Source organism: Tachypleus tridentatus, chromosome 9 (genome assembly GCF_004210375.1).
Source record: "Tachypleus tridentatus isolate NWPU-2018 chromosome 9, ASM421037v1, whole genome shotgun sequence".
NCBI lineage: Eukaryota > Metazoa > Arthropoda > Merostomata > Xiphosura > Limulidae > Tachypleus > Tachypleus tridentatus.
Genome location: NC_134833.1, coordinates 121033835 through 121059980, shown reverse-complemented (window position 1 = coordinate 121059980; position 26146 = coordinate 121033835). Strand labels below are relative to the sequence as shown.

Here is a 26146-nt window from a genome sequence, read left to right as displayed (position 1 = left end):
TTTTATTATATTAAGGACCCCCAAATGTAATATATAACAAAAGTATGATTTTGTATCAAACTAAAACTAGGTTTCAATGTTCAATGCAATTCATTTGAAAATATCATCACTTGTCAAAACTAGGTCCAGTAGATAAATCTACATATGTCTAAATTATTAACTTGCACATTTACCAGATCTCTTGTTGTGGTAACATCTAGCTATTGTGGGATTGAGAACGCATCCTGGGAAAAATCACACACAGCCATTGTTTAACACTGGATCAAAAATAATATGCAGCTGTTATAGAATAATGGATTTAGAATATATCCTGGGAAGGATAACAAGGTGTAGCTGCTGTCCTTATAAAAAGTGCAGTATTTTCTGTGATTTTTGTTTTTTTTAAACAAAACTTGTTTAAATACTGAATATTTTGTTATGATTGGTTAAGTAGTTGTCTATGTAAACTTAGATTTATGGGAATATCTGTGGGATTTTCCTTGCACAACATACAAGTTCTTTTCATAAATATGTACATATACACAGGTGAAGAGTAAACATATACAATCTGATATTTTTATTTTATTGATCTGTCTTGGTTTCTGTCACTGTTTGAAACTATAAATATTTAATTAAATTAAAGCTTAAGTAAAATTCATCAAATCCAAGACATTGAATTTTCAAAACTATAATGACTTACATCTTGCATCAAAACACATAAAAATAGATTTTCAACAGTAATAACAGAATGCTTCAAAGCTGCTATCAGCTCAGGAATAGTTACACATCTTTATAAGTTTACATGATAATGTGTGGGTTCAAAATAATATAAATCTGTGATTTATTTGTTCCATATTCTGAAAACAATGTGAAAAGGACACAAAATTAAGCCACGCCAGATTCCTGGTAAGATAATTTTATTTTACTAACTGGCTTATGGAATAAGTTGCTTTTTACAACAGTGGAGGCCAACACTTCACAGAAGGATAAAAGGGTGAACTGATAATATCAGGAAAAACAAAGGGTAGGTTTAAGTTATTTTTTTCAAGGGTACCCTTGAAAAAACTAATAATTCCTTGCAATCTTTATATTATGGTATATATATGGTTACTTCTGAATAAATGAATATAAAATTTAAAAGACATAGATTGCAGGTTAGCAAATTTTCTCAAACTTGTCATTTCTTTATATATAAAACTTTTTATATGTGATCACAAAGACTAACTAATGTGTAGATATCTAAATAATTAGAATTATAAATGTTTGAATGATAATACTAAAAAAAGGGCCACATTTCTGTCGTTAAGAAAATTATGTAAAAGTATAATGTATAAATTTTTAGAATCACTAGTGTGTGAGAAATATTCAAAATTTTTATTAGTTGAAACTGCAGTGATCCATTTCTACTTCAGTAACCAAAGTCACTAAATTATTTTTACATAGCCTAGTTTCTGAAGAAACTTAATTCACTGTTTATGACATGTGTCTTTAGAAACACTGTCTTGTTCATTGACATATTTCAATATATCCAGCATACTTTCTAGAAGAAGATCCTGATACTTGTGTAATATGCTGTGGCTACCATGGGAAAAGCCTAAACAAATTTTATAGTCCTGATGTTGGTGACTTGTAATGCAGCTCTCTACAAATACAAAATAACAATTTTAGTTTATTATTTCTATGAAAATAGGATTAAAATTGATTTCTTGCTATTTTAAGCAACTAAACTGTAAAAATCTAACCAACTAAAACAAGAAAAAGATGCTAATCATAGGCTACTCTATAACTATTTTACATTCAACTGCTTTAAAACCTCTAAATCCAACACATTCCAATTCAGCATTTACAGTTTTAGAATAAGATAGTTTTCTGTCAAAAAAAATGACATAGTTTAATAATGTTCTTATATAGTAAGCAATAGTTCAGAGAAAAAACATTACCCTGATTTTCAAGTATTCCCTTATCATTGTAAAACAAAATATCTTCTTTTGTTAAACCCCAGTGACCAACAAGATCATAAAATGAGTAGCTCTCAATGAAAGGATCTCTCATACCAAAAGCTAACAACACTGGAGTCTTGTTTTCAGCAATTCTGTCAATACATTTTGATGCCTGTGATAAAAATTGGACAATGCATTGGTAAACAGATTTCTTTATTTCCAGTAGTACCCAATAAATGGAACCTATTCAATCATAAAAAGAACCTCCACACCTTGCACTTATTGACATCTCATTAACCAATACACAAATTAATGATAAACATGTTTAGACAACATAAAAAACAGAACTAAAATGTTTATAAAAAAATGCCATAAACATCTTGCTTTTACTTACAATATCTTGTTAACCAGTACATAAATTAATTAACAGTGCTTTGAAAAAATACCATATATATACACTGCTGACCAAAATCTTAAGGCCAATAAACATAAAGAAAAAATATGCATTTTGCATTGTTAGACTCAACCACTTATTTAAGAAGAGCTTCGAGAGATGACAATAAGAAAAGTGAAAATAAAAATAAACAACTTTTTTTAGCATTTAATAGGGAAAATGTGAACACTATAAAATTAGGCTAAATACTAACTGGTCAAAAGTTTAAGACCATACTTAAACAAATAGTTAATCGGTAAACATGTAATGTGTTTAAGCATTAGCATTGTCAACATCTCCCACTGACATCTCCTGTGTTACACCAGGTAAAAACCTGGCAAAGGCGAAAAGGTTGACAGAGTTTCAATGTGACAGAATTGTTGAGCTGCAAAAGCAAGGTCTCTCTCAACGTGACATTGCTGGTGAGATTGGGCATAGTAAAACTGCTGTTGCAAATTTCTTAAAAGACCCTAAGGGGTATGGAACGAGAATTTCAAGTGGTCGGCCCAAGAAAATTTCACCGGTGTTGAGCAGGAAGAATTGGCAGGTTGTCTGGGAAGACACCAGCCGATCATCGAACCAGATTAAGGCCCTTACAGATGCAGAATGCAGCTCAAGAACAATAAGACAGCATCTACGAGAGAAAGGCTTTAAAAACTGTAAACATCTTCAAAGGCCATGCCTCCTTCCACACCGCAAATTAGCTTGGTTAAATTTGCTGAGAAGCACCAAACATGGGACATAGAAAAGTGTACAAAGGTTTTGTTTTCTGATGAGAAACAATTTAACCTGGATGGTCCAGATGGCTTCCAACCTTACTGGCATGATAAAGATATCCCACTGGAGACATTTTCTACACAACACAGTGGAGGAGGTTCCATCATTATCTGGGGTGCTTTCTCCTTCCATGGAACAATGGAGCTTCAAACCTGAAGGGGTGTTAAACAACAGCTGGCTACATTAGCATGTTGGAGAGAGCATCCTTATTGACTGAAGGCCCTCGCTTGTGTGGAAATGACTGGATCTTTCAGCAGGACAATGCTGCAATCCACAATGCCCACAAGACAAAGGACTTTTTTATGGCGAATAACGTGATTCTTTTGGACCATCCAGTGTGTTCGCTCAAACTGAACCCCATTGAAAATGTTTGGGGGTGGATGGCAAGGGAAGTCTATAGAAATGGACGTCAATTCCAAACAGTGCATGATCTTCATGGAGCGATCTTCACCACTTGGGATAACATTCCAGCCAGCCAGCCTTCTGCAAACTCTTATATCGACCACGCCAAAGTGAATGCTTGCAGTTATTTGCAATGATGGCCGTGCAATTCACTACTGAGACCTCTTGTTGGGTATTTCCTACCCTGTTTAGGACTTCTTTTTGGTATGGTCTTAAATTTCTGACTAGCTAGTATTTAGGCTAACTTCACAGTGTTCACAGTTACCCTATTAAATGCTAAAAAGGTTTTTATTTTTATTTTCCATTTTCCTGTTTTTATCTTTCAAAGCTCTACCCAAATAAATGGTTGAGTCTAACAATGCAAAATGTATATTTTTTCTTTATGTTCATTGGCCTTAAGATTTTGGCCAGCAGTGTATATAATGAGAATTTACTTCATAATCTCATTTCTAGTTTTAGGTTTACAGTCTAGTTTTTGGAACATTCAACAACTGATTTTAATTTAATTTGTGTTCTATGCAATTCTTAACAATCAATAAATGCTATTGTTTTTTAGGCTATGCTCTTTCAATTTCTAACTAATTTTTTACACTGAGTTTGAGTTACAAAGTTATGCTTCTTTTAACAGTGATTATGTACAAAACATACTTGATTATAAAGAAGTAATTAATTTGATTAATATATTACTTTACATTTTTTTCTACATTAGCTCCACAACGGTTCAAGCTACAGAGTGGCAACTTAAACCTTACTAGCATTCTGTTAGTGTAAACTAAAGAATGACAGCTAAAACTTGCACAATTTGTTAGCTATTCATTGTTTCAAACTAGAGTATCAACTCACAAAAAAATGCAGATTTTGCAAATTTTCCAATTATTCAAGCTATCAACTTTAAAGGCATGCTTTAATAAAATTAAATTTTTGTCACAAGGTTAATATTTTTTATTATGTAGAAACTTTATTCCTTCTGAAAGAAGTCAATCAACTCACTCTTTCAACAAATACCCCTAACGTGATTCACATGATTTGAAAAACAATTAAACTATGTATTTATACACAACCTAATTTGCCAATAAGTATATAAATAACCCCAAGAATACAAATTACTAATCTCCATTAAGCCATATGCAAATAACCCATATAAAAAACATAGGTATAGGAATTAAACATATTGTTTCACAAGCTCTCATAACTGAATTCTGAGGGCAATGAAAACTAGAAACCCAGATTGAACAACCACTAATGTTGCAGGAGAGGTGAAAGTGTTCCATAATACCATCAGAAGTTATCCTCATAGCACAGGCTATAATGACACAGTATCTAGTTAGAAGCCACCTACCACTACAGACAACATCATATATGACAGCAATGGGTATCATAGATACTATCACATCCTGCTGTTTTCTTTTTTTACACTATTTTTTTTGACAAGTACAAATTACCAGTCAAGAACTTCTACCTGTCTGTACCAATGAACAGCAATTACAAATGGAAAGACAAATTACAAAAATGTAAATTTGTCTTACAAGCACCAGTTACGTGTAGTTTACTGATATCTTTACATTTAAAAACGTAAAACATGTTTGAAGGAAAAACTAAAAATCAGCACTTGAAATGCTAGATTCTGAAAATGTTTATTGCAAATTTTCATAAATATGCCAAATAAAAAAATGCATTAATTTTAAATAGTGAGCTCAACATTTTTCTCCTCAATTATGCATAAAATTTCAGTTTTTTGCTATCATGCAATTAGCAAGTTAAAATGAGAAAAACAATTTCACAATATCAATCACAAATGCCATATAATAATAGGGCAATACATTTTGAAATTTATTACCACAGTTTTAGAAACTAAACATTATGCTTTACAATTGTGCCTCAATGTGACTTTTGTTATGTGCCCAGATTATGAAACATTTGTTTAGGATACAGAAAAAGAAACTCCAGCTACCAGAATTATACTCCATATCCTAATGGAGGAGTGATCAGTACTTCTATAGACTCAATAATTAAATGTTCACACGCCTTATAGATGGGGCCTGACACAACAGAATAGCATTTGAGCCCCATTAATACTTATAATAGCACAAAATGCATAAAACTTTCAAAATTTTATTCAAGGACCTAATGCAACAACAACTCCTGCCCTACCCTTAATACAGCCTTGCCTTTAGTGCAAGGTTACTTACTGCATCTGTATACATCATATACTAAGTCCTAGTGTGATTCATGAAGAACACATTTATATTTCAAATACAACTTAATTTACATTATTTGTTAATGTTTATCTAATACCTTTACAGAAATAAGTGGTCAGTTACAAACCTTTTGAAAATCTATGTTTCCAATGCTGTGAATATCTGATTCTATTACGCTATTAGAAACATTTGCTTTAGCTCGACCGTGGCCCCATCGGAGAAATGGTAGAGCTATAAATCTCAGAAGGGATTTACGTAAGCAATAAGCTCCTGCTTTAATCAACCAATAAGGCTTAATGTATCTGTAAGTAAACACACACAGCATTTACAAGCACTATCAAAATAACGATCTTCCTAATTGTAAGACTAAATTATTCAATGTACTGTTTGAAAGTAATAATGGTATCAAAGAGATTTACCACAACACCAGGCAGGAACAATTCTATACCATTTACAATACTTCAAGTATAGAGTATAAATAAATTTTGTTAAATGTCATAAAATTTTAACATTATTTTAAAACAAAGATACCATTTAATCACACTGTTCACTTCACTACTCCCTATTGAATAGATCTCTTAAAGTTTGGTACCTTCTAAGTTAGTGATTCAACACTGATTAAGAACATTATTTTACACAGTCTGATGTGTGCATATATATATGTTAAACTATTATAAAAGCAAAAAACTTACACCCATGCTTCACGCTTCAAACCAGTTGGACACATTAATGCCATGGAACGAAATGACTGAGGATTCTCTGCTACCAAGTTAGCAGCAGAAAACATTCCTATGCTATGAGCCAGCACCATGTCTACCCTGTTGTTAAGAAAAAAAATATCCCACTAACAGATGTATGAAGCCATACTAACACTTGACTCACCTAACTAAAAATTTATAAAGATGAGAAGTTTGCACCTAGAGATTTCCTATACTTTTGTTTCATTTATCATAATCTTAAGAATTAAATAGCATTCACCCAGTTCTTATGCCACATTATAAACAATCATATTTATGTTTTTCAGATTAAAACAATGAATTATCAACTGTGTTTTACTCAGACAGATAACAGTTTAAATTTACTATTATTGGTCAGATAATTTCATTTTATGTTGAATTATCAAGCAAGAATATATGCATTAGCATAAAAATAAGTTGTCTACTCACAGGAAAAAAATAATTATTTGTTTTGTTATAATCATTCAGGTAGTTATATTCAAATTAATTTTACTAAATTTTCTCTATTTGCCTATTAATATCCTGATGTATGAGTTTAGATTTTTTTTAAGTTATCATACATAAAAGCTTAATATCACCTGGAAATATTAATGCATTCCAAAAAAGACTTAAGTACATTGGCAATCTCATCAGGACTGTGATTAAAAGATCGTGCTGGTTTTACCAAACTTTTACCATAACCTAAAAATAAAGAAGGCAGCATACTAGTAATTAATTCTGAGATATCAGATGAATTATCACAGCATATAATTATCTATTTCACAATTAGAAATCCAATTAAACATTAAGAATTATAAAAAATAACCATCATACATCACTTTTAGTAAATGCACGATTATTTTGTTTGTCTGAAAATTTAAAACTGTTATGGTACTAACTTGATATTAAAGATGTACAATTTTATTAAATTATAAAACAGTAAATATTATTGATCAATAAATATCATTGTCACAGTGGTCATACTACTAACTCAGGTTCACCTGTTACTAACTACAGTGCTAGAACAATCAAGTAATGAGTCCACTCCTATTCACACTTGCTTCTTGGGAAGACCATTCAGCTAAAAGTTATAATTTTTCCATACTGAAAATGTGTTTCTTACAGATACTTCCTTCTTCCCACTAGATTAGCTATTCTTGTTTGGTGCTGCACTCTGTATGCAAACTTTTTTATTTCCTCTTGCCATAGCTCTTCTGCTTTCCCCTATTGGAATCAAATGATTCTAACATGTCTCTCATGTAAATCATCATGTGTCACATCACCAACAGGAGTGCAATATTACTCATGTGACTCCCTCTACATGCCTCTAGTGAATTATCACTTCAAAGTTTGATAGAAGATGTAAGCACTGCAGGAAAAGTAGGAAGTGTGAGAAGAGATAAGTACATATTGGAAATATATTTTCAGTGCAAAAAAATTATAACTTCTGATATGGTACTTCCCTCCCCTCACAAGATTAGCTAGAATCCCATACAGAATAGGAGCAGGAACAGGACAAGAGAATGGCAAAAGTAACTCCCAAAAGCAATGGAAATGAGAGAGTCAGGCTTGAAGATCTGATGAAGGGAGCCACACTACTTCTGGACCAAGTATACTCTTTGCCCATCTGTGAAATGTATAGTAGATAAGGGTAGAAAAAGAGATTAGCACATACAAGTGGGAGAAAACTATGGCAAGACAGTGATCTCAACCATGAAATACATGTATAACTAAATCCCACAAAGTATTAAAGTGGGTAAGTCAGTGGATGTGTCCCTAGATGTAGAGTGGCTAGAGCACAATGGACTGTACTTGGTAAATCAACTACATTCAAAACCAATGCCACTTGGAATGGACACCCATGCAACAGTAGGATGAGAATCATACTGTCTCCACCTCAATTTCAAGATACTGGGAGGATCTAGCACCACTCTGACTCCTGAAAATGACATATGTTTGCTTTGATCTATCAATCCAAGGATCAGACATCTGGTAATGAAAAGATGTTTATATAATATAAATCAACTGCACCAACAGATAAATCAATTAGAACCATCCAAAGAACAATAGCATCCTCACAATAACATACATAAGAAATAGCAAAAAGGACAGAGCCAGAACAATGCCCCTTATCTCTATTGTGACAGAAGTATAATTAAGGGAGGAACAATGACAACCATAAACAAGTGTGAGGGCTTATATTGATTGGTTCTATGCTAAATTCAAAATCCACCCAGATGGTAGTGACATCAAAACTGGGGTATGATGAGATCTCCCAAATATAGGGGTGAACTGCAATTTAACATCTCTCTTCTTTCTGTTTGCATAATGAACACTGGGAGACAACACATCATGTAGCCCATAGCAGACCACAAACATACTCAGCAGTGAATGGTTATAGCCATTTTTGTGTGGAACCATTTCAGAAGGGTGCCTCCATGGTCAATTACCTCAGCAGCTTGGAACTCAAAAGTGGTAAGAACTCCTGTATTCTTCTTTGAAGAAATGAGGGATGAGAACACACTGGAGATTCCAGAGGAATTTAATCACCTGTGACAATGCATCAGGTGACTACAAAACTATAGTTCAAAAGCAGACTGTACTGATTTATTCAATAAAAGGCATCATGGCACAGCAGCTATCCTCTTCTGCTTTACCCATGCAGCCCATGCATGATACAGTTTGTAACAGCAAGTTTATGAAGAAATGATATCAAGAGGTTACTCACCTCCAAGCAATCTTGTGGAACACCCATCTCAACAGTATGCATTGAAAAGCCATGTAATTTAAAGCATGATTCAACATGGCTGTACAGCATGGATTTCAATTTGAAGAATACCTGGACAGGCACCACTCATCACAGAGTAAGATCCATATAATATATAAATAAAGCAAAAGCCCCTGAAAGGAAAACATGAATATAAACTTATCTAGTCAAAGTCACACTGAAGCTTGAAGAACTGTAACAGGTGACAGACAAAAGCCTGAAGAAGAAGAAATCACAATATAATGTAAATAATGGGAGACCAGCATATTAGATGTAATCCACATGCCTGACTCTAGGACTTCTTCTAAAGACTACTGAAAACAAGATGTGAAGGAAAATTGGGAAGTGTTGAATATGATGAGAAAACACTGTAAACATAAAACATATTCCTATAGGAAGAAGACAAGAAAGAATAGCCAACTTAATCAAAAGTTGAAACCAACTGGTGAGGGTAGAAAGGAGAAAGAACACAAACAGAGGAAGACTGTCAAGAGATAAAGTCAGGAACATGTACCATGAAAGAAAGCTTTGCTGGCAGTACAGCTATGAAGGATATGTACTGAATCAAGATGAAAAATAGAAGGAAGGGAAACAGGTACAAAGGAGGAGTTACCCTCCTTAGCTAATGAAGTTTTATGAAGGAAGGAATAATCTAGATAAAGGAAAAGATGGATAGGATGGTAAAGCATTTGTGAAACATCAATGGCAAACAAATCAGACCTTCAATGTCCACAGGCTAAGAGGAGAAAGAAACATGTTTTAAGAAAAAGGTGAAACATGGAATATAACAAAATACATTCCAACAGAGGTAAAAGGAGGGTGTGAAGAACCACATTAATACCCCAGTCCAGATGATTAGGTCATCTGGGGGATGACAAATCCAAAAGACAGTAAGAATAAGGTGCAAAAGCTTTATGGGATCTAAGAAAATAAAAAGTATCAGATAATGCAGCCTAATAGCCTAAGAGTGAGGATACTGAAAACCTTGGTCAAAAAGCCATGTGAAAACCTCAGCCACATAAGCTACAGTAAGGCAGTCAGCAGGGAATACCCAAATTGAATACCAACTTTTGAACAACTTCTCTTGAAGATGATACATTTCCGTTGAAGAAACACACACGGAATGAGCGACAAGGAAGGCTACACAATCTTCTCACCAAAGACCAGATAAAAGACATGCATGAAGACAAAGGACATGGATGACTTGATGTAGAACCAGTGACTGAGGTTGATGAAGAAGGGAGGGAGCAAAATGAGTATTCTGGTGGGAAAACTTGTATGTGCTGTAATTGTGGAGCAATCAGAAGGACCCAACACTGACTGGTATGAAAGAGACTTACTGATGAAGTAATCAGAGAGGAAGATAAATGAAGTTGTGGGATCAATGTGGGCTGAAAGCATTAACAGCCAGAGCACGAGAATGAAGAACCAGGGACCAGAAGAAAGAGGGGTAATATGTGATTGAGGACTATGGCAGATGCATCTACATACGGAAAACCCCACATATTGCAAAGCAATCAAAATATGAGGGTATTTAAAGATCACTCCATCTGATAAATTTTATTTAGATAAGAAAGAGAATCCACTAAACAACTGAAAGCACCTGGAATATGATACATAACAAGATTAATGTGGTGCATGTGTACCCTAATATAGGAGATCCACTGTTTGAAAACAGAGAGATATTGGCCAGATGATCCCTTGGTGATTGATATGTGCTACTGCTGTACAGTTGTTCGAATGAATCATTACAAGCCAGTGTTTGACAAGACGAAGTGATTCAAAGTCAAATGAAGCATGAGGACAACAATATGTAAAAACCTCTCATTGACAGTCCAATAACCCAAAGCCTCCTGATGAGTGACCTATGCACTCCAACTCTGAAGGGATGTGTCCATGAACAGATGTAAATATGGATTAGGAAGAGGCAATAGAATGTCTACCAATGTATGGGTAACGTCTAACTACCAAAGCAGATCTGCCATCAGGGTATGAAAAAGGGTAATGGAAGATTCCAAAGGAGCCCAAGCAGGGTTCCATTGATTGTGAAGAGCTCAATGATGGGATTGAACATGTTTATGACCAAAGAAAACCTGTGACATCACTAAATACCACATCCCAAAAGTGATAGAACCTCGTAAGCAGAAAGGGAATGAACTGAAAGGGCAAGGCAAACTAACAATTCTATGAAACCATATCACAGAGGAGAAGTTTGGGCTCACTTGTGTCTTTTTCAATGATCATAACAGTTTAGCCCAAACTTCTCCTCTGTGACTTTTTTTCATAGAACTGTTAGTTTGCCTTGCCCTTTCAGTTCATTCCCTTTCTGCTTACAAGGGATGCCCTTCCTCAATTCAATAAATCGGTCCACCCAAGCTCCACATGAAAAAGTTGATGAGTATGATTGTCTGACTCTAGTTCAGGATGATCCAGAAAAAGTCAGTCTTACGTATAATGTTGGAATTATAGCTCCAGAGCAGAAAGATGATGAGCAAAAACAACCTTCACCTGCCTGAAAAGGTCCAGCATGTTCAGAAGAAAGTGAAGTAAGGTTCAGAGATAAAGGTTGACCCATATAATATTCAATCTCCTGGCATACAAATGTTGATAAAGTACTTACTGAAAAGATCCAGAACGTTTAAAAGGAAGTGAGGTAAGATTCAGAGTCAGAGGTTGTCCATGTAACAATCAATCTTCTGGCATATAAATTTTGATAAATATCCTGCTGGGTTGCCCAGAACTGAGGCCTGTGACATAAAACTAGTTAAAGTTATGACCACCAAAGTGGTAACATGAACTTCAGAATTCACAAGTTAGAAGAGCCAATCAATAATCAAAAGTATAAACAGCAATGCAACTGTAATAAACTGGCTTAAATTGAAGTTAAGAAACAGCTTAATAAAGACTAAAAGTGAAAATAAACGAGGAGCACTTCTTGAGTATAATAAACATAAATAAGAAACTTTAAACAAACAAAAAAGAATGCATTCAAGTACAAGCACTACCAAATGAAATGTGATATTTGTTAGAGGCATACAGAGATAGTCACCTGCATCAAATGAGTATGTCATGCTCTTATTGGTGGAAAAGTGATGCATGATGATTTACATGAGAGACATGGAATCATATGATTTCAAAATGAGGGAGCAGAAGGCTTATGGCACGTGAAAAGATAAACATTGGCATGTAGGGGACAACACACAACAAAATTAACTAACCTTGAAGGAAGAGGGAAGTGCCATCTCAGAAATAAAAGTATTTTTCACTAGTAACAATATAAAAGCATCATGAAAGAAGTATATCCACACAGTATTTGTAACAAGATTTTTGATGAAACTATTTCTGGTACGTACCTGGAAGATTAGGAGCAACTACCCGTACTCCTTTTTTAGATAAGCCCATGAATGGATCACCAAAGCTTTGAAATTCACTCATTAAACCATGTATGAAAAGTACCAGAGGACCTGACTGTTCACTGTCTAAGTACTCTATTTTTGCAGATGAATTGTTGTCAACTCTTGAGCAGAAAGAGAAAGAAACTGACTTCTCATGTTTCTTTATGAACTTTTGAACTTCAGTCTCAGATGTAGAGAAATGATGAACAAAAATTCCAGCTAACTGAATTAAACAGCATCTTCTGTGTTTGAACACATCAGACCCAATAAAATTGGGTAAAATTAGTTTTGGGCTAAAGAACCTTGGAATTGCAAGCATTTGTACTGTTATGCAAGTACTGTAACATGAAGAGCTTTCATATATCACATGCAGAAAGTAATATCATCACTTCTTGCCAGGTATTCAACAACTTAGGTATTCAGTCTTTATTTCATATCTTGATTTTCCAACACTCTCTCATCTAAAAAAACCTGAAACTAACAATTAGACTAATTATTGTTTTCAATAATTTATATTTATTTATATTTATATTTTCAATTCGAAATGTGCTCAAGTAATCTTTATTTATTAGTTTTTACCAGTGAGATTTTTTCTTATAGTGTAATATTAGAGAATGTGAAAAAATGGTTAAAGCTGAAAGGAAAGATTAAATTCAAAACATTATCAACCTTGCACTTCAATCAATAAAAAACTGTCCTCATGAAGGAGTTAACACAATACTATGTTAATAATATCTCTGATAAATAAATTTATTTACTAAGATACTATTTTCCTAATGAAGCTATAACATTAAACCTAAAATAATAATTTATTTATATTGAAAACTACATTACAACATGTAGTAGCTATTAAAGTAAAAAGTTATAAATAAATAATTTATTTATATTGAAAACTACATAACAATATGTAGTAGCTATTAAAATAAAAAGTTGAGTGTAAAGCTAGTAAAAAATACCTTATTTAAAGATAATGTCAGATACAAGTTATGAAGCACTGTATCGATGCCTCATTCAAACTCATAAATATGTGAAAAAACATGGTTAAAGCATATCAACAAGGTCCTCAAGGGCACAAAACTACATATTATATTTCAACCCAACTATACTTTGTCACTCACATCCAAAATCACACCCATCATTAACAAACAAACAATTTTGCACGTTAGCAATAATTGCATGTAAGAGCATTGCAGTTTTAAAATTTTTACTCTCATTATGCCTTTAAATAAAGCATTTTGCTACAATTTAGGCTTGTCCTGTTTTTGTTTTTTGTAAGTCACATGTAATATTTGTTTAAAACTTGTCTACATATTTATCTATATATCTCAGAACGGCTGGTATTTTTATTTCAAGTGGGTTTCTCGTCATCAAGAATTGTCTATATATTTGTCTTTTACTTTCACAAATGTTACATATAATTAATTCATTATTAATCTAACCATAATACAAACATAAAAACTATTACTTTTTTGGAAGAATTAAATAAGGTGCAATATTTCATAAATAAATGAATAAATCAATATTAAAGTAAGTCTCATTTATACCTGCAAAAAACCTGTGGTAACTACTCACAATAAGTGTCCAGGGTTCAATGTTTTATCTATCTGCATGTTACACTATTTACAATAACATTTCTAAAAAGATAACGTTTTCTTAATGGAAGGAGATAAATTTATCTCATTACACTTGATTTATAAATGCTGTTTCTTTTAAAGATAACAATAAGAACCCTTGTATATATACCTTTAAGCAATCTGATAGACATAACTCTCCAAGATTTATTCCTCAGCTGCTAATTAACTAAAAAAATATATCTTATCATGTAATCTTCAGGAATAAAATTAGAATTATATGAATCCAATTTCTATAATTGGATTTTGCAGCAAACTAAGTTGCCAAGCAATAAAATATAAAAATATTCTACTGTGCATTCTCAGGGAAGAATATTTATAATTATTTGAACCTTACTTCTATAACTGGCCATTTTGCAACAAAGTTGGTTGCTATACAGTGAAATATAAAATTATTCTACAGTTAATAACTGTAAGAGTAAGATCAAAAGTAACAAACATTCAACAAACCTTATAATACTGAGATTTAAATTAGAATTCAATTGTGATTACCTTTTAAAAGAGAAACATGTTTTATATGTTGATCAAATAAATAACTAAGTGAATGGGGGTGTATCATATTTTATACATATAATTTAAGGACAACATGGTTAGTGTTGGTCTATCTAGGCCAGGGGTCTCCAAACTTTTTTTGAGAAGGACCGAGAGGTAGATCCTTTTAAGATTTGCCAGCCGGAGGGGTCGTGGTAAAATTATGTATCAACACATATATGATCAGAATACAACATCACTAATTTATTTTTCACAATAACACATACTGAAAATATTTAAGATGCACAAACGTCTTTTTTTTAACATTAGTGAGAAACATGAAACTGGTGTTTTTCTGACAAAATTTCGCTTAATTGAGGTTCAAAGTTAGTGCTCCATATCATCAGAAGTGATTACAAATGCTCATCAGATAAGGCTGATCTGTAACTATATTTCACATATTTCATCTATAAAAAAATCTTTTCACAGAAATAAGTAGTGTCAAAAACTGAAATAAATCCACGAGCAAAGTTTTTTAAATGAATATACTGATCACTTGGAAGACATTTATGGAACTCTATCAGTTTCCCTTCTTTGTATTTGTCCTTCAACATGTCATTAGATTGCAGATCAATCACTTCCATTTGAACTTCAGGTGGCAGTTCATCAATAACACAATCAAATGGGTTTTGGAAAATTCTTACTTCTGTTGCATTTGCATCAAGATTAGAAAAACACTCATTGAACTGTAGTTTCACTTCAGAAAGAATATCTTGTGCAAATCTGACTGAGAATGGGGATGCCGCTTCTTGCTTGAGCTTTTCACAACAAGGAGAGTGTGTGAAGTAACTCCTCATCAACTGAGACTCGAAAAGGATTAGTTTCTGCAGAAATGCTTTCACCTCGGTGAGCATATTGCAGATAAGCTTGGTTTCACCTTGCAATCTAAGATTGAATTCATTCAGGTACATGGTCAAGCAGTATTCACTGACACACACTGAGATGCACATGTCAAGTGTGGAAAGAAATATGCTGCTTCAGGGCACTGGGATCAATAAGTGAGATGATGTAATACTAAGTAACATGACATCTTCCAGCCAATAGAATAGTGTATCGCACCTACATTGGCTTTTGCTCAATTACATGTTTTTTTGGTTTTACAATATTATATTATTAATTTAATAATAAACTGAAGGCATGAGCCACAGTTTGGAGACCCCTGGTCTGGGCTATCCCACCCACTACACTAAGCTCTAGAACAAAAGACTCAAAGCCAGTCCTCATCATTGTAAAATTATATTGAGTATTTTTTACTAAATGTCAAAATTCCATATACTTTCCCTAATGAACTCTGTGAACTATATATACCACAATCCTTGCTTACAACAAGAATTTATAATGGTCAGGGTTCTTTGTTGCAGTCTGTGTGTAAATTATGGTGACATGTTTAAAATTAATGAGATAGGTGTAAAAATTTGTACTTTTTAGTACTATGGCATTAAAGTTCATATAACTCAATAAAAAATAAACAAACATGAATACCTATGTGAGTAAAGACAGAGGTATAGATTTGGCATATCTAGATTTTCAGAAAGTATTTGACAAGATACCACATAAGAGACTTGTTACAAAAAGTATTATCTCTCAGGTGTGTGGGATAGATTGACTCATTGGATAGAAAACTAGATGGATGGATAGAAGAAAGCAGAAGGATATTGTAAATGAAGTTTTGTGAAATTGGATTAATGTTGCAACAGGCATCCCTCAATGTTAGGATCTCTACTTTTTTTTATTTACATCAATGATATAAATGAAGGAATGGTCAATAAATTATTTAAATTTGTTGACAATATTAAAGTTCTGGGTATTGTTGACTGTAAGGAGAATACTGTTGCTTCATAAAAGAATTTGGAGTATTTGGTGAATTGGGTGAATATATACACAGCAGGTGGATTTTAATTAAAATATACGAGATAATATATGTGGAATATCTCAATTTGAATATAAGTATAATTTTGATGGGAATAGTCTCAACAGTGTTATGGGAAAAAATTATTTTGGTGTTCTGGTTTATCTGTCTTCGTAAGTCATTGAAGCAATGTTCTGTTGTTAATGGCAGGGCAAGTGGAATTTCAGGTTGTACCTACAGAAATATTGAATACAAATTTAAAGAGGTTATACTGTCATTGTCTCAGTCATGAATTAGGCCACATTTATAGTAATATGTTCATTTTTGAGCTTCTTACATTATAAAGAACACTGAATTTTTGGAATGGGATGGAAATGTTGTCATACAAAGATAGATTAAAGTCTCTGAAACTATTCTCTCTTGAAAAAAGGAAAATAATTAGAGAGGATATAACTAAGGTGTTGATAAATATTTTTTGTTGTGATAAATGATGATAATGGTAAGGCTAGGGAACATACATAAATTTTATCAAAGTAGGAGCCATTCTCAGCTGAGACAGTTTTATTATGCTAACAAGGTGTTGGCCTTTGGAATAACTTGTCCTCAGATGTGGTAGATAAGTTAATTAAGAGAGAACTTGATAAATATTTGTGTGATAAGGGTTGGCTTAGTGTAGTAGATAGTGCTCCTGACTGTTAAGTGAGACTGTTATCTGTACATGTGCCCTCTGAACTGATAGAGACACTATGTATTAAATACTTGAATTTTGATTTATCATAATGTAAAAAATAATAATTAATGAATATTGGCTCCCAAACAGAGCAAGCTATGTACTTGAAACAAAGCTAGAAATCAACCTTGCAATCAGTATGGCTAAATAAATATAATTTTCTCATGTTAATGCTTATAAATATTAGAATGCATTGTTTTATCACTTGGGTACCCTCACTATCAACAGAATTTTAGGCCATAATCCCAGTAATCTGTCACAAGACTCAGTTAGCTTAGGAGATTATGGTTAGTCCTACATACATATATTAAACTAACAATGCAGAGCAATCTCTATAATAGTAGTAAATAAAAGAACATTTGATATATTATTAAACAGTTTGACCAATACAATGAATGAAAGTAACAGTATATAAATAATATAGTATACCATACTAATGGATCACAAAAACACTAGCTGTTGGCCCAATTACCATCACAGAATTAAACAAGAAAGGATTCACTTCAAATACTTTACATGTTTAATGTTTAAATAAACTTTATGTGTGATCTTGTGACTACAAACATTATGTTTTCAGATATCACAAAATGGATTAATGAATGAAATAAATAAAAGTGTATACACTTCAGTACTTTTCATAATGGCTTTTATTTTATTTTAACAGATTAAATATGCAAAATTATAACAATAAACTTATCTATTCAACAATATTATATAAACTATGGAATCCTACCACAGAGTTGATGAGAATACCTATTGGAAACTAAAATAAATGAGCATAACAATTCTCTTTTACACATTAACCTCCAATACTCTGCCTTGTTTTCTCAGTAAAAAGGACCAACCATCTTTAATAATGCATTTGTTCTTCTATGTAGAAATTGAAAGTGGTATCAAAATGTTTGACTTACTGTATATTTGTGCATATGGTAAAATGAGGGACAACAAGAGCACCTTTGGTCCTTCATGGCTTTTCAGTTCATTCCAAACCCATCTGCCTATATTGAGCCCCAACTTAGTTATTAAAACATCTCTTAGGTTCTCTCAATCCCATTGCATCTACCACATATACAAATAATCTATTCCATATGCTGATAACCCTATTCAAAAATAAAATTCTTAATTTGCAGATGACAGATGACTTCCACCCTGCCCCATTTTTAAAATCTAGTCCCTTAATCCTACCACTTTCATCATTAAAGAAATACTGTACATAAAATGTAAGTTTAGTGTACAATGCTTATCTAATTCATTTGTAAAGTTCAAAACATCTATGTAAAAGTACCTTCAGATGGAATGAATATCAAAATCTGAAATAGTTACAAGCTTTTAACAATGGCTTCTTTTTTTAGCTTGAAGAATTTGTGATCATTTGTGCTTTAGTCACTTATTTTGCATTTAATGTTAAAACAGGCAAAAACATAAAATTACTCAATACAATATAACAACAGAACCAATGGTTGTGGTTTATGAGCAGCAAACAAACAAGTTGGTAGTTTGTGAATTAAAATATACAGATTGCTCCCCTCCCCCCAACCAAACAGCCTGTGTTAATACAAGTTATAGAAAAATACAAAAGAAATTTTAATTAATGTTTATACATAAAAAGACACCACTCGTTAAGCTGTGTATGTGTTTTATTAAATTTTAATCACTTAGTATCATTGTGAAAATACCATAAAAAACAGGTAAAACACTAGCTGGATTATTTGAACTAATAGTAACATAACACATCTCACACAGAGGATGCTTTTCCAAATGCAGGAAAAATATCATAGAATTAAAAAAGTTACAATTTGAAAATTTATGTTAATAATACTTTGACTTAATAGAAACTAGTAAATTATTCCACTCATTCATGTGGTAATTGACTTTATATATGTCTCTTTTCATATAAAGTTACATATGCAATTATTGCAATAAACTAACTTAGGAGTGTTTTTTCTTGTATAAACTTACATTGTGTTTGGATGTTAAAACATTTTTGACTTTTTTATTTTATGGCTTATCTCCTGTGACTTCCTTTCCAGCCACTGGTTTTTTCCCAAGATATCAGATAGTCTTTGGCCCATAAAATTACTATAAGAGTTAAAGTTTTAATTTTTTATTTTTTGAGGAGGAGGGGCAAACTATTATTATCCTGATTTTAGAAATCTTTTGGTCTAGTTCTGCTTATGACCCTTATTACATTGTTGTTTCATGATTTGATACAGAGCTGTGAAGTTAGAGACAGCACAGAGAGATATTCCTGTACTGAAACCCAAGATGCAAGTACTGAATGCATGAGGGGGGAGGATGTCCAAGAGCATGCTTCCTCCCCCATACAAATTATGAAAAATGTAAGTACACTGTAAAATGATGGCATTCCAAGCAATTATTTCCACTACATATATAAAACTGTAATAAAATAAACACAGGGTTATTAAGAAAAATAGAGCATTTTACCATATTAATTTCCTAGTAATGTTTACAATAAAAATATATAGATTTTATGTCTTGTGGTGCAGGAAAATATGCTTGTCATCTGGAGGATGAAAGGCTAATGAATCCATATAAAGAAAGAGACAGAAAGTTAAAATAGCAAGAACAGAAATAGTTTCATACTCAACTACAAATTTTGGTGTCTGTTTTATAATTTTTATGTAGTAGTACTAGTAGAATAATCCCTCTAGTTGTTGTACCCCTGTCTGCAGTAGTGTAAATCAGCTATTTACAACAGTTTAAAGATGGGAAATGATCATTTCCAGAAAAATAAATGATAGATTTACTTTACCTTTCTTGGGAATGGGTAAAAGGAAAGCCTTGACAAACTAAATAGTTTCTTCTTTGCCTACATGTTAGAGATTTGACATACACTGAAGTAAAAGCTTGAATAATATATCTGTTGAAATTTAATGTTTACATTTAGTGTTTAACTCTTTCAAACTCAATCAGATACTGGCAGCATTCAGCCAAATATCCTGATTTACCCACTGGATGGTGACAACATCAAATAACACTTAATGTCTCTTTGACTGAAAACTAATCAAAGCTATGTTATCATCCACCTTTTATGAACAGACCAGAAGTTCTATGAAGCGTTGTTGTTTGTTTAGAAACATATTTCAGATCAATAACTTGTATTTCAGACCAATTTTTCAGTGTTTTCTTTCTGGTATCTAACAATTTGATTACATCAGTTGTAAAACAAAGATAACAAGTGGAAGCAGGCCACCAAAACAATTTATTGCTGAGGAAGCAATGAGTTGGATCACTCAATTATATGAAAGAGGAAGTGATTAAAATGGTGATTCTGATCTTGAAGAGGCTTGATTGCCAAAAACAACTCATTACAGTCAATGAGGCCCAGTTCCAGTCTTATCAATAAGCTGATCAGAGGTGGACATCAACCAAACCAGGCCAAAAATGTAAGCCCCAACTATACCTGATCCACCTTCTAGATCTACATCTACTACCAGAGCCAGAAATAATGATTGTACTGAAGTAGATTTGTAAAATAGGCAAACAACAAGTAACAACTTTGAGTTTTGCCAAAGAACAGGAGTGATACCAGAGTACAAGCTGAAATCAATAATAACACCAGTTATCTGCTTCAGAACTCTGTTTATAGAAGGTGTAAGTAATGCTCTCATCACTGCTATCAATGAGTATGCTAATGTACAAGTTGCAAAAAAAATGTCTACTCAAAGTCAGTCAAGGTACTTAAACTGAACTCCCTTTACTCACTATGAATTGTCAAAATTTCTTGCAATGACAACATCAATGGACATCAACAAACAACATTTTAACATCCACCAGTCTTTCTACACACACTTCTATCACCAAATGTTCAACAGGAAGAGCTTTAGGCAATTCACTGAACAATGCTTTGTGTGAATATTCCTGATGCTGAAATGGAAAACAAAATTAAGAAAACAGAAATTTTACAAGGTATGGTGATAATTACTAAGACACTGAGAAAATAATTCCTGCAGAACATGCAAAAAAATGATGGATTTATTTAAAGAGTCAAATAATAGAACTGAAAGCAAAAAATTATGGTTTTCAAAATGCAGTTCCAGATTTGTTTTTCAACAAAATCATTTTAATTTTTGTTCTGTCACAATTATGAACTTGTGAAATGATTTGTTGTCATCCTAATTTTTCTTATAATTCTTATTCCAATGTCTGTCATTAAGTCTTTATTTTCAACAAAGTCTAACAAATACACAATTATCACAAAACTTAGAATTCACATCTTAAAAATAATCAAAATAAAGAAGCCAAAATAAATGATAACTCAAAGAATGAAATTAAATATTATTACAAACCTACTGTAATATAGAAACTTATTATAATGCTAGAAAGAGATGATTCTGTGAAGAATGTTTCTTACCCAAAAGAACCTTGACTCTTTTAGAGAATGAGAGACAAAATAAAAAATTACTACTAACAATGAAAAGTGTCAAGTTACACAGCTAAGATATGGACACTTAGGAAAAACTCATCAAGAGGGACTGAAGCACTGGTACTGTTCAAAAATAACATTTAAGTATTCTGTTAAAGCCCATGTCCCTCTGATGAAATGGTAAAAATGCAAAAGAATTTGTGGTTTAAACCATATGTACCATGTACTCACACATACACACACACAACCATGTTGATAAAGCCTCACTGAGAGTAATGGGTCTAGTTTTGATACAAACTAATCATTGAGTATCACATACACATACAGTAAGATCAAATATGTTTGGCTATAACTACACTGTCATTTCATTTGCAGAAATCATCAAAATAGGTATTTACAACAAAGAGTAAGAAATTTCATTAGTCCATTATGGTATCTTCTGTTAAATATTTTGTTAATATCTTATATTATCCATTAAGTTTATTATTATATTTATTTCCATTACTGTGTAATATTAATCTAAAACCATTAGTAAAGTTACCTTTCTTAATTATAAAAGGTTTTCTTACTGTAAAGTACTTTTTGTGAGGAAATAAAGTATATTTACTCAAATTTCAAATTTTGTGTCTCATTTATTTAGTTTATTCTTCAGTTTCCTATACTTTCTGATTACTCTGTGGTACTTTGCTGGGACCCCTACAGGCATAACTGGCATGTAATTTGTCTTTACTTGTTAATAAACATTTTCCAGAATTACTCATTGTTTGTTGTTACTGAGCTAAACAAGGCTATTCAATAAACTAGTTGTACACAGGTATGGAATAAGATAGTCAAAACCTCTTCCTCCCTCCCTAGAATGGTTTAAAGGCATTTAAGACAGTTATTACCATTAATCATTAAACTGCTGTTTCCAGATTTATGAAGCAACAACATGTGAAGTATAAGTGTTTGAAGCTTCTCACACACACAAATGGACTTTTTCTGACTATGAATGAAAAAGCAGAATTTTTCCTTCACTACATTGTTATATTTGCTTCACTGCACTATTTTTCTCATAAGTAATTCTGTACTTTGTACAGATATATATACAATTTTATTTTGACCCATAATAACCCTTTTAAAATAAAACTAATGAGATACGTAACTGTTGGTTGTGGTTTGTGTAATATCAGGTAGTCATAAGATATGCAGTGTGTTAATTAGGCTTAACAGTGAGAGGTACTTAGGTCTATATTCATTAAGTATGATAAAGTTTTCTTGTATACCTAAAAAGGTTTTGGTCTGGTTTATTTTGAATTTTTCACAAAGCTACATGAGGGCCATCTGCACTAGCTGTCCCTAATTTAGCAGTGTAAAACTAGAGGGAAGATAGCTAGTCATCACCACCCACTGCCAACTCTTGTGCTATTCTTTTACCAATGAATAGTGTGATCGACCAACACATTATAACGCCCCCACAGCTGAAAGAGCCACATGTTTGGTGTGACAGGGATTCGAATTCACAACCCTCTGACTACAAGTCGAGTGCCTTAACCACCTGACCATGCCAGGCCATACCTAATGAGCATTTTATTTAAAGTTTTCCAGAAATATAGGAATATTTACATAACTCTGTAAGAATGTTATGCTTTGGTTTTGGAATTTGGATGTTTTAGTCATTATTGTGATTTGAATAGACTGTAGTTTTGTTATGTATAAATTTGCTACATTTATCCATACTAGACAGACACACTCTGCTACTGGTAGAATGTGAATTTTAGAGTTGAAGTATTTTTTCTGTTGTTACTTCCCTGGTGTTGTCAATCAGATGTTTGACACAGTTGTTCTTTGCACTGTTTTATTTCTAGCTTCATTTATATGTATAATACACTTTAACTTCGAATCATACTTTGGTTAGACTCAGAATGACATAAATTCTGAGTAAACAGTCTGGTTGTTTTCTTTAACACCAAAACAATAAATGTCAAGCATCCATACATATATTTTTGTGTAGTAAATTAGCCAGACATGATTACTGCAAAAACACTTAAACGGGAAACTATTTCCAAAGATATATGTAGGGCACTATTACTACTAGTACTAGACAAATGACTATTACAGCTTAATTTTAGGCTACCACTACAATAATTTAATAAGAAAATTCGTGACCAGTATCTCTTCATTTACATCCGCCATTCACTTTGACACTGAACATAAACACCAAATCATAACAACACACTTATTTTATTTTCACAGTGATGTGATATGCTTGTTAAAATACACTCAGTTAAAAAGTCGAAATTTTCCAAGCAGTAGCAGTACACATTATTAGTACTACTAATTTAATCGAAATACACTTAAAACCCACTGATCAAATGAAATAAAATGGACAAAATAGCATCTTGGTCCTTATTATTCTTACATGATATCGAAAAACAAATGTAATCTATTTTTAATTGTCATACATAAAATCTATGAAAATTTTTACTTTTCAAAGAATGATGAACGAATCATTTCAATTTTACAAAATACAAAACAGTAAATTGCGAACACCTAAATCAAGAATTAAAATAAAAAATGCAAAATATAAGTACAATCAAAATGGAAATAACTTGACAATAAAATAACACTGTAGCTCAAAAATAAAAATGGGTTAAATAAACATATTTCCTTTACATATATGTAGATCTGAAGAACATTTCTCCAGTGAGACTACAGTACGCCTTCGTACTTACAACCAGGCTTTCGATACCCGTCGTATTACTGTGTTTAAAATACAAACAAATAAAAGTATGCAACAAAAATTTATAGCTTTTCACATAACTTAAATTATTTTTTCGTAAAAAAATGTATTTCATACTTCTTTGTTAATTGATCAACAATTTTTTAGCTAATTTCCTTTAAAAAAAAGCTAATTAATTTATACGACTAGACCAGAGAAACCGAAAAGTACAAGATCCAAAAATAAACTGAAATACACTGCTGGCCAAAATATTAAGGCCAATGAAAAATGTGCATTTTGCGTTGTCAGACTCAACCACTTATTTGAGTAGAGCTTCGAAAGATGCAAATGGGAAATAAAAATAAAAAACTTTTTAGCACTTAATAGGGAAAATGTGAACACTATGAAATTTGCCTAAATACTAGCTTGTCAGAAGGTTAAGACCATACCAAAAAAAAGTCCTAAACAGGGTAGGAAATGCCCAACAAGAGGTCTCAGTAGTGAGTTGCACGACCGTCATTGCGAATAGGTGCAAACATTCGCTTTGGCATTGTCGATACAAGCGTTTGCAGAAGCCTGGCTGGAATATTATTCCAAGTGGTGAAGATGGCTTCACGAAGATCATTCACTGTTTGGAATTGACGTCCATTTTTCTAGAGACCTCCCTTGCCATCCACCCCCAAACATTTTCAATGGGGTTCAGTTCGGGCGAACACGCTGGAGGGTCCAAAATAATTACGTTATTCGCCATGAAAAAAGTCCTTTGTCCTGCGAGCATTGTGGATTGCAGCGTTGCGCTGCTGAAAGATCCAGTTATTTCCACACAAGCGAGGGTCTTCAGTCAATAAGGATGCTCTCTCCAACATGCCAATGTAGCCAGCTGCTGTTTGACGCCCCTGTATAATCTGAAACTCCATTGTTCTATGGAAGGAGAAAACACCCCAGATCATGATGGAACCTCCTCCACTATGTCGTGTAGAAAATGTCTCCGGTGGGATATCCTTATCGTGCCAGTAACGTTGGAAGCCATCTGGACCATCCAGGTTCAATTTTTTCTCATCAGAGAGCAAAACCATCTAACACTTTTCTACATCCCATGTTTGGTGCTTCTCAGCAAAGTTTAACCGAGCTGTTTCGTGGCCTTTGGAGACGTTCATAGTTTTTAAAGCCTTTCTCTCGTAGATGTCGTCTTATTGTTTTTGAGCAACATTCTGCATCCGTAAGGACCTTAATCTGGTTCGACGATCGGCTGGTGTCTTTCCGGACAACCAGTCGAATCCTCCCACTCAATGCCAGCGAAATTTTCTTGGGCGGACCACTTGAAATTCTTGTTCTTTATCTCTCAGGGTCTTTTTAAGAAATTTTCAACAGCAGTTTTACTACGCCCAATCTCACCAGCGATGGCACGTTGAGAGAGACCTCGCTTTTGCAGCTCGACAATTCTACCACGTTCAAACTCTGTCAACCTTTTAGCCTTTGCCATGTTTTTACCCAATGTAACACAGGAGATGTCAGTGGGAGATGTTGACGACGCTAATGCTTGAGCACAAATGACTAAGTTTCGTTACGTGTTTACCGATTAAAGCTTCATTTCAGTATGGTCTTAAACTTTTGACCAGCTAGTATTTAGGCTAATTTCATAGTGTTTACATTTTTCCTATTAAATGCTTGGCGGTGGGTGGTGATGACTATCTGCCTTCCCTCCAGTCT

General features: G+C 33.0%; 2 protein-coding genes across 9 annotated transcripts; both read right to left on the bottom strand.

Moving 5' to 3' along the window:
• Positions 1-879: 879 nt before the first annotated feature.
• Positions 880-24688, bottom strand: LOC143226217 (uncharacterized). 8 transcript variants are annotated; one of them, XM_076456917.1, is made up of 8 exons: positions 24575-24685; positions 21075-21236; positions 12566-13084; positions 7045-7147; positions 6422-6547; positions 5857-6031; positions 1920-2091; positions 880-1621 (listed from the first exon to the last, which is right to left on the bottom strand). In XM_076456917.1, exons 3-8 carry the CDS (start codon positions 12924-12926, stop codon positions 1446-1448), a joined length of 1113 nt encoding a protein of 370 aa, XP_076313032.1. In that variant the 5' UTR covers positions 12927-13084; positions 21075-21236; positions 24575-24685; the 3' UTR covers positions 880-1445. The 8 variants fall into 8 exon arrangements, with proteins under 8 accessions (XP_076313032.1, XP_076313031.1, XP_076313033.1 ...); XM_076456916.1 differs by lacking the exon at positions 24575-24685 and adding an exon at positions 24391-24538; XM_076456918.1 differs by lacking the exon at positions 24575-24685 and adding an exon at positions 24391-24538 and having other exon boundaries at positions 12566-13078.
• Positions 15177-15719, bottom strand: LOC143227470 (general transcription factor II-I repeat domain-containing protein 2B-like). The gene has a single exon (XM_076458914.1). The coding sequence runs from the start codon at positions 15717-15719 to the stop codon at positions 15177-15179; it is 543 nt and encodes a 180-aa protein (XP_076315029.1).
• Positions 24689-26146: the final 1458 nt, after the last annotated feature.